This window comes from Drosophila pseudoobscura, chromosome 4, assembly GCF_009870125.1.
Source record: "Drosophila pseudoobscura strain MV-25-SWS-2005 chromosome 4, UCI_Dpse_MV25, whole genome shotgun sequence".
NCBI lineage: Eukaryota > Metazoa > Arthropoda > Insecta > Diptera > Drosophilidae > Drosophila > Drosophila pseudoobscura.
Window position 1 is genome coordinate 22,984,940 of NC_046681.1, and position 13,430 is coordinate 22,998,369.

Here is a 13,430-nt window from a genome sequence, read left to right on the forward strand (position 1 = left end):
ACCGAATGTTTTGGTTTTGGTCGTGGCAACTTATGGTTGCCTTGTCCTTGGCCGATTCGCCCGCCCGCCCGTTTATGGCCCATCCGCGATACTCTTCGCATTGGCCTGGCCCGAAAGGAGTCGCGGGCGTGACGCGTTTATGGTGTGTTTAGATACTTTTCGCAAGCAATTCAAATCGCAACAATGCAGCATGCACCCGTACTGCACCCAGGCCTTGACTTCTGATCGTATAATGCCCATATTTACCTAATTATAATGCGAATCTCAAGGACTGGCGTGGAACAATTTTTGCAACTTTTTGGCGTTGCTGGGAAATCGGTGTTGTGTTCAGCAGTTCATTGGAAGCATTTTCAATAACTCAAATTGTTTTTTCTTCTACCTCATTGGACCTTCTGCCTTCCTTCTCCTTCAGAGGCTTTCTCTCTTTCCGTTTTGCCATGAAATTGCAAATTGCTTTCGAGACTAAGCCTTGAACCAAGTTTTTGCCTTCTTACAAGATCTTTCGCTCTCGCTCTCTCTCTCTCTCTATCTTCATCTCTCTCTGTCTATCTTTTCGACTTGATGTATGAGAAAATGATGTTGGATTTAACTTTAACCCCACCCATCTGCAGGAAATCCATTATGGGAGGGAAATAAAAACTTCTAGAGATGGCATTGATTCTTGGTTTCTTGGAAGATAAACTAAGATGTCAGTAGCTTAAGGAAGTTTGACTCATAGAGAAATGTTATGTTCAAGGCTAAATCATAGATCTTCAGGGAGTTACCTTGAAAAATGCTGGGAAAAAAATATTTCTGCTGCTCTATTTTTTGTGAAAACGATTATTGGACTAGTTTCAATTAAGTTGAAGTTTCAATTAAGTAGTTTTTAAAAGTAATTTAACTCAGAGGAAAATCATTTAAGTTTTACTGTATTTGTCCCCAGCAACCATTTTCTTAAGTTTTTACTTGGCAAGTGCAATGCTTTCTTAGAAGATGAAGTAAAGATCCCAGTAGCTTAAAGAGGTCTGATTCAAAAGAAAAAAAGTGTATTCCAAGCAACGAAGGTCATCAAAAATATCAGTACGTACAATATTCTTAGTTTTTCCAATTTGTTGCCTTGACTCACAAAAAGTCGATTTTGTGGAAAAAAGCGAAGAGCGAAAAACGAAAATCGAAACCCCTGACCCATATGGGCCACTAAAAAGTCATTTTACAATTATTGCCCATAGACAGTGACTGCAACAGCAACTGACACTGACGCTAACAATGCAGCGACATTTTTGGCCTAAAAAATCTAATTTTTTTCGTGGAAACATGAAAAAATATCATAAAATATGCATGGCCCTAACGAAAAAACATACAAAAAAAACAAAACAAAACAAAAAAATGCACAAAATATTGCTAAAAACCGGGTCAGAGTCCAGAAAGTCAGAGGCAGAGCTATGGAGACCCGAGGGTCTTTCTGTGGCATCTTCTGCGAAGTGTTTGCCAGATTTTTATGGTAAGTAAGTTGTCATTTTTCGGTTTTATGATGATTTTGTGATTTTTTGCTCTCGTTGTTATATTTTTTACGCTCTACATTTTTTTTCCTCCAATTTTTCGCAGAGGACGAGGTCGAGATACAATGGCAGGCTACTAATGTCGAGCAGAGGGCCAGTTTTATAGTTTTTTATGGCTTTATGGCCCAGCCAATGACTTCTTTATTAGTGCAGGTCCTTGGCCTTCGCCTTCCCATCTTTTTTTATGGTCTTTAAGGAGCTCTCTCTCTCTCCGCGTATGTCTCTGGATTGTTTCCGTTTCCGTGATGGATGTATGAAGATGAATTCGAGGATGCGGCTCTAGCTCTGGTCTCCTTCCTATATGCAAATACAGGAACATGTGTGTTAGCTGAATCCTAATCCTTTTTGGCCATGTGTTGATAACAACAAACAGCAATAGCAGGAAGTCAGTGCCACGCCATATATCATATGGGAATGTACGCTGGGAAATATTCGGTCTGGGTCTTTCATGTGTGTCTCCGGTTCCACTCTGTTTGTGTGTTTATCTATCTATTTATTTATTTATTTGCCTTTGTACACTTATGACATGATGTTAATTACTGCGCGCGACTCCAAAAGCAAAGAGTCGGAGAGTCAGAGAGTCAGTCGGTGGAAGAGTCACCGTCACAGAGGAGGAGTCACCGTTCACCGTCTGTCCGTCCCTCCGTCCCTGTCACTTTGAAATGGAAAAGTTCGCCGACTGTTTGCCCCGTGTCAACAGCGGCGACAATTGCCAAACGCTAAAGCTGCCCACGAATCCGACGGTACGGCACACATCCCATCGCACATACTCGTCGTTTAGTGCATATGTATGGTGATGGATAGAATACAGATTTGATCTGGCCATGGGGAAATCCTTCACTCGCAGGATGCGGCTATTGATTCAGCCATGTTTGATGATGGGAAAGTTTATTGAGCCTGTTGTCTAAATATTGTTTAATTGGCTTTCGTCCAGAGGATCACGCGACTAAGAAAAGTCAATCCCAGAGTCCAGAGTCTGTGACGGAGTGTGTCGCAATGGGCTTAGTCCTGATGCTGATCCTGATCCTGGTCCTACGTTGAGTCTGTGCTTAAGTGGGTAAAACCTATCAATGGGAAATGTCTCTTTTCGTTTTGTTTTGCTTGGTTCATGGCTTAGCCGGAGATCCAGTACGGAAACGCTGTGGGAAAGACAAGTCGACAAGTCAAATTCGAGGGGATGTACTGCAGGGAATTCGGAAGCAGGAGATAATGGGATAAGAATATCCATAATTTGTTGGTTGGAAATTTTGAAATATTTTTTAATGTGTGGGAAATCCAAAATAGGAATTAGGATTCAATTTGATGATCGTCACTTGGCCTTTTAGTTTTTGTGTAAAGATTGTGTAATGAAAAAGACTATTTATAATGAGATTTATTTCGAATATTTAAGTCTGTATATGTATCTTCACCTAAACAACATGGAATCATCGTCGAACTATTTTCTGTAGGCCAACCACATTCAGGTGTATCTTTTCTTAGTGTTCGCGCTTAAATACCCTTAAAATTTTCACCTTTCACTGCTATCCATAAATTGCACCTGCTTGTCTCTCGATTCAATTATAGCTCATTTGGAGAAACAATTGAGTAGCATGAAGCATTTCGAATGCGAAACTCATTAAAGGCAATTGGCAATGCCTGGAATACATTTCAGTTTGTGGCTGGGTAAAAGTTCACCCAAATAGGGAGTCACTTTTGATGGGAAAAGTTCGAAAGTTCTATCATTATTCCATCATACGGCAAATTGATTGCTTAAATATCCTCTGGGAAATCCGTTTATCCCTTTTGCCATTGCAAATATGTTTTCCATATTCAATTTTTGGGGAAATGGGAATCAGAGTAATCATCAATCCCCTCATTATTTTGGCCCAAAAGTGAGTCTCTTTGATGCCACTAATTGAATTCCCGTTTTAAAGTGTAAACGTTAAAAAAAGTGATTTGTATTGCAAATTAAAATTTAAGTGAAAACGAATCACACGGACAAACAGTGCAGAGTGCAGAGCACAGGGACAATAGATTACAATATCCTGGGGCGAGGAACCAGCACGACATTAAAAAGGTTGAAAACAGACGAGGATTGAGGATGGAGGATGGGCACGAGGATGTGGATGGGCTCCCTGGCGGGGATGCAGCTGCGACTGGCACATGCGCCTGGGTGGGATTGGACAGGGATTGGTTTGGGTTTGCTTTTGGAATAAGGATGCGGGCAGCAATGGCTGCCTGACGACTGCCGCCTGCCACCAGTCGGCAGAAGCAGCAGCAGCAGCCAGCAGCAACGGAGGCAGCAACAGCAGCAGCGGCAGCAGCAGCCAGCAGCAGCAGCAACAACGGGCGTCCGACCGTCAGGCCAACAGTTTCCGCTTGTTTACTGCCACGGAGACGGATACTCAGAGTCGTCCCAGAGTAAGAGTCACGTCACGAGAGTCAGAGTCAGAGTCGGGGCCCGGCCCGGCCCGGCCAGGCACTGGGTGCACGCGCAGATACAATAGCAACAACAATGACACAAAAGATACAGATACAGCAGCGCACGGCAGCCAGCCAATCCCAGAGCTCGACTGGGCAGCAGGGTAGGCGTGGACGTATCTACCATTTCCAAATAAATTCAACCCCAGATGGTCGGTCCGCGTTCGCTCCTCTCTCCACTCCACTCCATTCCATTCGACTGCTCGCGGAGCCTTCAAAACGGGTCGACGAGTCCGCAGTTGCATTCAGTTATTAACGAGCGCTACTCTCAGATACAGATACATCCACAGCAGCAGCAGCAGCAGCACCAGCAGCAGCAGTAGTGGCAGGCACCAACAGCAGCAGAAGTCACTCAACACGCGCACACACACAGCGCGAAAGATAGAGAGAGAGCGAGAGAGAGAGAGCCAGCGAGAGAGTATACGAGAGAAAGAGAGAGATGAACAGGCATAGAAAGAGATAGCACTCGTACGATTCACACGAGTTTGAGTCGGAGAGCGGCGTTCGCAACGAAATTCAGTTTATTTCGAGACGTTGTCGAGGGCACGTCGCATTCAAGAGATCGCACTGAACAACCAGATACAAGTGAAAGATACATTTACGTAAATACATACGGAAAATACAGAACAGAAAAGAAACCAAAGCAAAGCGAAGAGAACAAACAGTAGATTGATTCTACAGTGAATAACAAGTGAAGTTTCGAGATCAGTTCAAACCAAATACAAACGGGGATTACCATGTCTTCCACTTCCGCCTCGCCGATCAGCAACATAACCGTCGACGACGAGCTCAATATCAGCAGAGAACAAGGTAATTATCCGCAAAAAACAGCGACGGCAAAACGGATTACTCTAACACACCCAACATGTATCTGGAGTTGAACGAATCTAACAAAATCACTTTCTTTCGATCTTTTTCCAGACTTTGCCGAAGACGATTTCATTGTGATTAAAGAGGAGCGCGAGAGCAGTCTCTCCCCAATGCTAACACCGCCGCACACACCCACAGAGGAGCCCCTGCGAAGGGGACACCACTCCACAACCGCCGATGAGGCGGTGGCCACACAGCTCCATATGCGGCACATGGCACAGTACCAACAGCAGCAGCAACAGCAGCAGCAGCAACATCGTCTCTGGTTGCAGATGCAGCAACAGCAGCAACAACATCCCCACTATCCCGTTTATGCGGCAGCTGCAGCCGGAGCTGCGGCCAGCGCCGATCCCGTTGCAGTACACCAGCAGCTAATGAATCACTGGATCCGCAACGCAGCCCTCTACCAGCAACAACAGCAGCAGCAGGCGGCACAGGCCCAGGCACACCACCATCCGCACCACGCCCACGCCCATGCCCACCCACACCACCACTCGCACCACGGCCACGCCCAGGCCCACCCACACCAGCATCCGCATCATCATCCCCATGGCGTGAGGCCATACCCCGCAGGATTGCACGGTCTCCACATCGCCGCTGGCCGCCACTTTGGCGCCCTGCCCACCATGAAGCTGAGCGGTGCCTCGGGAGCGGGAGGAGCCACTGGCTCCGGCAGCAGCCGACCAAAGAAGCAGTTCATCTGCAAGTACTGCAATCGGCAGTTCACCAAATCCTACAACCTCCTCATCCACGAGCGCACCCACACGGACGAGCGTCCGTATTCCTGCGACATTTGCGGCAAAGCCTTCCGGCGGCAGGATCATCTGCGGGACCATCGCTACATCCACTCCAAGGACAAGCCCTTTAAGTGCAGCGACTGCGGCAAGGGCTTCTGCCAGTCCCGCACCCTGGCTGTCCACAAGGTCACGCACTTGGAGGAGGGCCCTCACAAGTGCCCAATCTGCCAGCGAAGCTTCAACCAGCGGGCGAACCTCAAGAGCCATCTGCAGAGCCACAGCGAGCAGAGTAGCAAGGAGGCCACGTCACCAACTACACCCACATCCCCTTCCAGTGGTGGGGCACCAGCACAGGCATTGAGCTCGCCTCAACCTGAACAGTTGGTCCACCACCATCATCATCATCAACATCACCACATGCCCGTCCTGGATCTGTCCTCGTCGTCATCCGCCTCGTCTACCACCACGGAGAAGCCCAAGCGCACCCTAGGTTTCACCATCGACGAAATCATGAGCAGATAGAGAGATGCATGGAGACCGAGCCGAAAGTTAATCAATTTTTGGTTTGTGTTAAGAGTCATGTCATCCAGAGCTGGCCCCGGCCAGGCATGGGAAATGCCTGGCCCGGACCTCGCACAGAGTCCAGCTCGAATCCTGGCCAAAAGGAAACCACAACCTCGCCAGCACACCCCGCAATCGCACCCAGTGAGAGGAGTAGAGGTAGAAGTAGCAGTGGAGATGCTATCAGTCAGAAATAGTGCAATCGGCTCTATATGGAATAGATATAGATGCCGGCATTGTCCTAGCCAAAGCCAAAGCAAACACAGATACAGATACGAATAGTATTGCAAACACACACGCCTCCTACAAAAACAATTCCAAAACATTATGCAGTCGAATCGAACTTCGCTGTCAACGCTGTAAACTATTATTTAATTATATATTTTATCATGTAACTATAGTTTAATTAAAGTTAATATATGGTACCTTATAGCCAATTAAGTAAACCAAATGTTATGTTACAATAGAACAATCAATCAATCAAACATTTAAATTAATCCCAGACAAACCTCAAGCCCGTTCTTGGTTATTGAAAGACTGTTTTCGTAATAGCTTTTACAATTATATTTGAATAAATCAATCCGTGGATTGTTCAATGCATTAATCCAAGCCACGTCTCATGATTATTTCTTGTAGTAGTGATTCCCATATGATCTATGAACATATACAAGAATTTGCCCTATCAAACGCGACTTAACACAAAGATACAACGATCTCATTATCGCCTATAGTCTTTATATATATGTATGTATCAAAAATTTAGCATTGCATGCGCCTAAAATGATATGAAGCTATCACAAGAACCATACGATTATATGTATGTATAAATGGAAAATAATATCAACTGAAATTTATAACGTCTTTTCTTTATCGCGGTACATTCTCAGAGAATATCGGTGGGAATTTCTGGGATTTACTTAGCCAAAACCTAAGTTCTGCTTCCTTTTTATGATCGTCTGGAAATCGCAATGGCATTTGATAGATAAGTTAATCTACAGGGTTCTATGAAGTGGTTTATTATTCGGCAGAAGAAAGTATACATCATGGAATTGATTTTAGAAGGGTTGGTAATTGATAAAGCTGAAATATATTTTAAGTTATTGGAAATATAGTCATTCCGGTGAAAACTATATTAGAAATTTATTGGTTATAGAAGCGAGTTTATGCACTCTTTGTTTTAGCACAATTTCTAGCCAGTATTAAATCTTTTGAATGAGTCTATATTCACATTTACTTATGAAAACTGTAGTATATGTATCTTCTTCTTCTTAAATAAAAGACTTTGAAAATCTATATTTTTGAATGCAAAATCTACTTGCAGTAACATCAATAATATATTTCATAGCATTTTCAGCTTATTCTGTATCTTCCGCATAGCATTCCCCAACCTATTCTTGTCTGTATATCTGTATCTTCTAAATCTAAATCTAAATCGTATCATATCTGTATCTATATTATCTGCAACTCCTTTTTGGCATTACTCCCACACCTTGTTCCCATGCTGCGGCGATAACTCATTTGATTGAATTTGGATGACCATCTAGGGAAGAACATCAAACAGCAGCTGTCAAAATTTATTAACCATTGGCACAACTCAGTTTTGATTCACATTTATGTTTGAAGCATTTTAAGCAGCTCTATTAATTTTCAAGATTCCGATTAAGTAAGCAGAAGTTTCGCCTTATAAAAGGAAGCAACCAAATCAATGTTAAAACTGTCGCAAAAGTTAATTTATGAAATCGAAACGAATTGAATTTGATTTCGGGTTTGCTGATGTTTTGCTTTTGTTATATTTTTGAGGTGTGGTCCAAATATTTATGGCATTTATTTCGGTCTCGGTTTCGGTTTCGGTTTAGGTTTTGGTTTAGTTTTCATTGTGGCTTCCATTGAAATTGTCCCATGAGTAAGAGAACGTGCCAAATGGCATCTAAACCTGGGGAAGACAATTGCAATCCTCTGAGGTTTCCAGCTCATTCTTTTTCGTTTGGAACTCCATTTCTTTTAGCACGCTCCTTACCAGGAACTGCCAATATTTCGATTGTGATCTTTGTCCCAAATCGAGCATAAGATTGTCTTTAATTGACGCCTGAGGTCATTTCTGTCTGACTGTCTGGCTGGCTGGCTGTCTGTGCCCGCATGCCAAGTACTAAGGATCTTCGTGCTGGTTGCACCAACAGCTGCCTCATTTGCTGCTCAATTTCCATTACACTTTGATGACATACTCGGGGCATTCGCTCGGGCATTATGGCCATGTACAATTGATTCCGTTTCGCATTGTTTGCGATTGCCATTGCCATTGGCATCCAAAATGTAAACGTATTCGCCAATTGATGTCTACATTGAAGTCAACCCTCTTCAGGTGTGTGCTATGGTGTGGTGTGGTGTGGATCGATGCCATGACAAGTATCCTGGACGCGCCCTCCTGCAACGCCCAGGAGACATTTCAATGTCTCAAGATATCCTGCGGCTACGCACTGGCATTTGGCCAGTGTGGGTTGGCCAAAATCGCAGCAAGATCCAGACCGGGGCTATGGGTCTTATCTTGGTCAACCGTTGGACTTGTCCTAGCCATACCATCCTGTGTTTTGCAACACTTCACTGCAGGAAGTCCCCAGTGCCAGAGCACCACCAGGAGTTGGCCTGGGCCTGGGCCAGGTCATGTCCTGCCATTCGACACACACTGTCCACAGAACAGGCCATAATTGCACGAATCCGCACTGCGTACAACCAAAATATTTTGTGAAAGTCACAGCGGGACATCGAAGACATCGGAGACTGAGATTCCTGTGCGCCAGAGAGGGATGGGACAGGCAGAGGCTGTAGCTGTTATCCTGCAAGGAGTTGGTCAGATTGATGTGTGTCCGTATGGGGTTTTGTCCCTTTTGTCTGCTGCTGCCCTATCGCTGTCAGTTTGTGCCTTTTTTAGGCCACAATTAAAAGGATCGGTTCCGCAACTAGGGTGGCCCTAGCCCCGTACTGTTGGCACTTTCTGATCTAAGCTGTACATATTTCCTCCTATCCAATATATCCTATAGGTACGTTGTAAATTGTAGTGGCAGGACGTGCTGCAGTACGACGTCTGCCAAAAGTGAGCCATTTACTGCCACAGAAGCACCCCTTGGCTCTCTCTTGGCTATTTCCTTCTCTATCCTTGTGTGTCTTGGGCCTTTTGGCACCCGTGGTGACTGATGGCTTGATGGCTGCCTACCGAGCATGCAATTTTAATGAGCTGCAGGATCTCGACGGCAGGACATACTCTTGTTCAGCTCGGGGCACGTTCGCACTCCACTTGTGGCCTTGGTGGACCACCCAGTAGATGTGTCTGCGATGAAGTTGCCTCGTCTGCTCGCCAATTAAAACGTTGCAAATCGATTTTTCGCCATTCAATAGCTTAAGCGGGGAGTACCAGCGTCACCATTCCATTCAATGGATCTACCGAGGAGATCTGTCTGGAGGGGGAGTTCGAGTACAAGCGGAACGAGGACACTCTTTAAATGGCCGTTGACAGAAACCCTCATAGCCGCTGATGGCGATGATGACAGCATTACCCTACACATAACTACATAACTCTGTCTGTCTGCCATTTCCAAGTTGTCAAGTGAGCCAAGCCCAAAAACACAGATACAAAACTTGTCTCTCGTAATTGTACATTGTCTAGATTGTCAGCTTTTGAAGGTGGTTTGATATGCCGACGACGCTACGCCTTTTGCCCCATGGCACTACAGCAGAGCGTGCCACTTCACTGCTTTCGTTACGATTCGAATACTGTGATTTGATCACAAGTGAAATGATACTCGTATGAGGGAAGTGTTCGATATATATGGGAGTCTTTAGGGAAGATTGATATATGATGTCTAATGCATTAAGCATCACTGAACAAAGTTTTCATATATGCAATGGAATACCATTACCTCTATTTAATATTTTTTCATCTACGAATACAAATGCTTCACTTTTTAAGGACTCTGAATGAATAGGCATAAGCCTAAATATCTTAAATAGAAGACTCTTCAGAAAAATCACAACTCATCAGAGTGTAAGAATCTTCTAGTGACTCATACTCCACCTTTTCCTACCTATAGCTACCACCCCTTTTCAGAGCCGCCTATGATCGCTCCCCACTTGACGATGGTTGCGTTGCGGCACACACAGTAGTCGCATGTGTCACAATGTGTCGCAGCCTAATTGCACTACACGCGTAGTTACTTAGAGCCCCCAGACGACACCTACTTCCACTTGCCAGATGACAAGCCGAACGACGAACGACGAACGAGACATATATCTTGGAGGGGGCGATGGAGATACACATTCCGAGACCGAGATACGTACTTGACAACAGAACTAACTAACAGACAACCAACCACATGAGCCCCCCTTCACCCCTCCCCACACCTAGCTGAGACACGCTGGGTGTTCGTTTTTCTTCTTTTATGGTCGTCTCCACTATCTATCGAATATTTTGACACTTTTGTTTTGCCTAAAAAGGTGTTTTAAATATAACTTACTTACGCGTCTTCTCGATATCAGCCAAAAAAACAAAAACCAGAACAAAGCAAGCAACTGCTCGGGGTTCTGTTTCAGGTTCTGTCTTAGATTTGGTCTAACAATTTAATCGCCTGAGGTTCTTCTGGTTGGGTTTGCCTTATCTGTTGGGCTCAATCTTCCAGTCAGTGCATTAATTGACACCTAGACCCTTTGGTGGTACTCCTTCCACCTAGACGAAACCCTAGAAGACCGACCCTCTAGGCCTGAGACCTTAGACCCTGACAAGGGACTGTCAATTAGGCTGGTGAATTTATCACCGGGCACAAATCAGTTTGGGAAAACAAATGCTAACCTGGCTAAGAGAGCGATCAATTTTATTGGCGGCGGGCAGCGACTAGACGACACCTTTGGGCATGGGAGGTCCACATCCACGGAGTCCATCCACCATCCTCCCTCCAATCACTTATTGAGAACTTAATTGAATTACCAGAGAGGCACAGGGAGAGAGTGGTGGCTTAGAGGCTGCTGTTAACCATAGTGTTTCCCCAAGGCATTGCGCCCAATGCCCTGTTGTTGTGGTGTTGGCCAGATAAAGATGAAATGGTCGGCAACAGGCAACACCTTAGTTAGTGGTTCCATCGTCCATGGCCGACAGAGAGAGAGGGAGAGAGACCTGTGCTGTCTTGACAACTCTTTTGTTTGTTATGCTCTGAGATTGCCGTCTTTTCACTTGTTCTTCGGTGTCCGTTCCACCGTTGTCCGCTGTCTGTTTTATTTTTTATTATTTCATTCTCGGTTCTTTGACATTTTAATGCGCCCGCTGGCATTGTGGCACTCTCATGGTGGTCACTCGAACACCCTTGAAAATGGTGTGATAGCCATAATCCGATATAAATAAGACATTATAAGAGGGTCCCCCCAGCACCCCTCAGCCCCTAAGCAGGATCCCTCGGGCTCTGGGAATATCTCTCATTGGGGGATTACAAGGAATCGACGACATGTGGCGCTTCACTGGGCACAAAGGCAATCGCAGAGCTTTTATTCAAAGGAAGACGAGACTCGAAATGAGTAAGACCGAACCGGGGTTTGAGTCACGGACCACCTAACATGCGGCTAGAGCTCCACTGCTCGTTATATCCTCACATCCTCTCATCATTCATTTTTGATTTTTTTTCATCAAAAATTCTCGTTTCAAAAAAGTGAAAACCATGACGGGAATCATGGGAGTAGTTAGGAGGGATTAAAGATGGAACGAATGATATGATAGATCTTAAGTTAGGAATAAGGTTCTCTTGAAAGCTATTCGCGATAAGGCTTATTCTCATTCTTTCCTGAATCGTTTTGAACCGATTCTTCTACCACATTTTCCGATACCTATATCGATTGTACCTTCCTTTAGAGAAATCCGTGTCCTTTCTTGATGGAATCATCCTCCTGGCCTGCGCTCCTGCTCTGTACTTCTCTCCATGATCGATTGATTTCATCGATTATGGCCCAACAGTCAACGCTGTCTCTGAGCTCCAATGTTTATTTGTTTATTTGTTTGTCTCTCACATATCGTACGATACACCGACACACTCCCACAGAGAGAGAGAGAGACACACACAAAACACATGATCAATTACAACCTGGCCGGGGCAGGTTCCCAAGCGGCAAGGGCAAGCGGAAAGAGGCAAGAGCTTCGGGCCCACGTTCGAGGCGTACTCCTCGCCATGGGCATGCGCATGCGCACAGCTTCTTTCACTTATTATTAAAAGTAACAAATTATTTTCAATTGATTTACACGCTGGCAGTTCAGCGGTTCAAAAGCATACACCCGCGCACTGAACCCCATGAAGCCCATGAAGCCCAGGCCCAGGCCCAATCGCAGCCACAAGCCCTCGCTCTCGACCAAACCCTGACCCTGAACAGCGATCCCTCTGCTGTTGATTAACCACTCACTGGGAACATTTAATGTGTAATAACGATTTGTATCTGGGCACAAAGTAGTTATGTTGAAATTCCTTGGGCCGCCGTCGCAGTTACCATCATTAATCATAAGAATGTGAATCTTTTTGAGGGAGTTGGGGTCTATAGAGACACAGAAAGAGACAGAGAGAGAGAGAGAGAGAGAACACCTACATCAACAGCAGTTCACATGGCACACAAGATCTTCCGAGTTCCCGAACACACAATGATCTTCGGGGCTGGGGCCTGGACGAAACAATATTTCATATCCATAAACGGTTAGTCAGAGAGAAAGAGAGACGACTAGACCCCGATCATCGTCTATGCACCGATTTAACGCCCCGACATTTACATATGTATGTCCCTCACCCAGCCACAACCTCAACCTTTGCCTCCACTGCCTCCCATACCACCTCCACCCCGATCTTCAACTCAACCTGAATCTTATTGGCGTTGGCGTTGGCGTTTGCCTACGGTACGTGCCTACAAATTATGTTTCTTCACGTTTACATGCCTCTGACATGCACTCCCAGGCGGGATTGGGCTTAGGCTTGGGCATGGGCCTAGGCCTGGGATTCTGGCTGGGATCTGCTGGGGATGCATTCGAGTCGAGTCGAGTCCATTGCGCTCTCTGGCTCTCACCGGGGTGTCCCTCGGCATCAACGTCAGACCTCATCAGGCCCCGATCGATGCCTCGTCATCCATCCCATCGACAGTCTTGGATTTTAAGTTAGGTTCTCATTTTCATTTTTTACCCCGCTGCGTGCTCATCGGGTTCGTTGAGCTTTCTACGTTAATTTGTTAACAACAATACTCAATACGGTCAATACGG

The 13,430-nt window shown here is 45.4% G+C and overlaps 1 protein-coding gene and 1 long non-coding RNA gene across 2 annotated transcripts in view; one reads left to right on the forward strand and one right to left on the reverse strand.

The window, feature by feature from the left end:
- The window catches only part of LOC117183983 (uncharacterized), an 80,570-nt gene that overhangs the window by 12,368 nt on the left and 54,772 nt on the right, over positions 1 to 13,430 (reverse strand). The window lies entirely within an intron of this gene.
- odd (odd skipped) lies at positions 4,383 to 6,775 on the forward strand. The gene is made up of 2 exons (XM_033379758.1): positions 4,383 to 4,808; positions 4,920 to 6,775. Exons 1-2 carry the CDS (start codon positions 4,736 to 4,738, stop codon positions 6,125 to 6,127), a joined length of 1,281 nt encoding a protein of 426 aa, XP_033235649.1. The 5' UTR covers positions 4,383 to 4,735; the 3' UTR covers positions 6,128 to 6,775.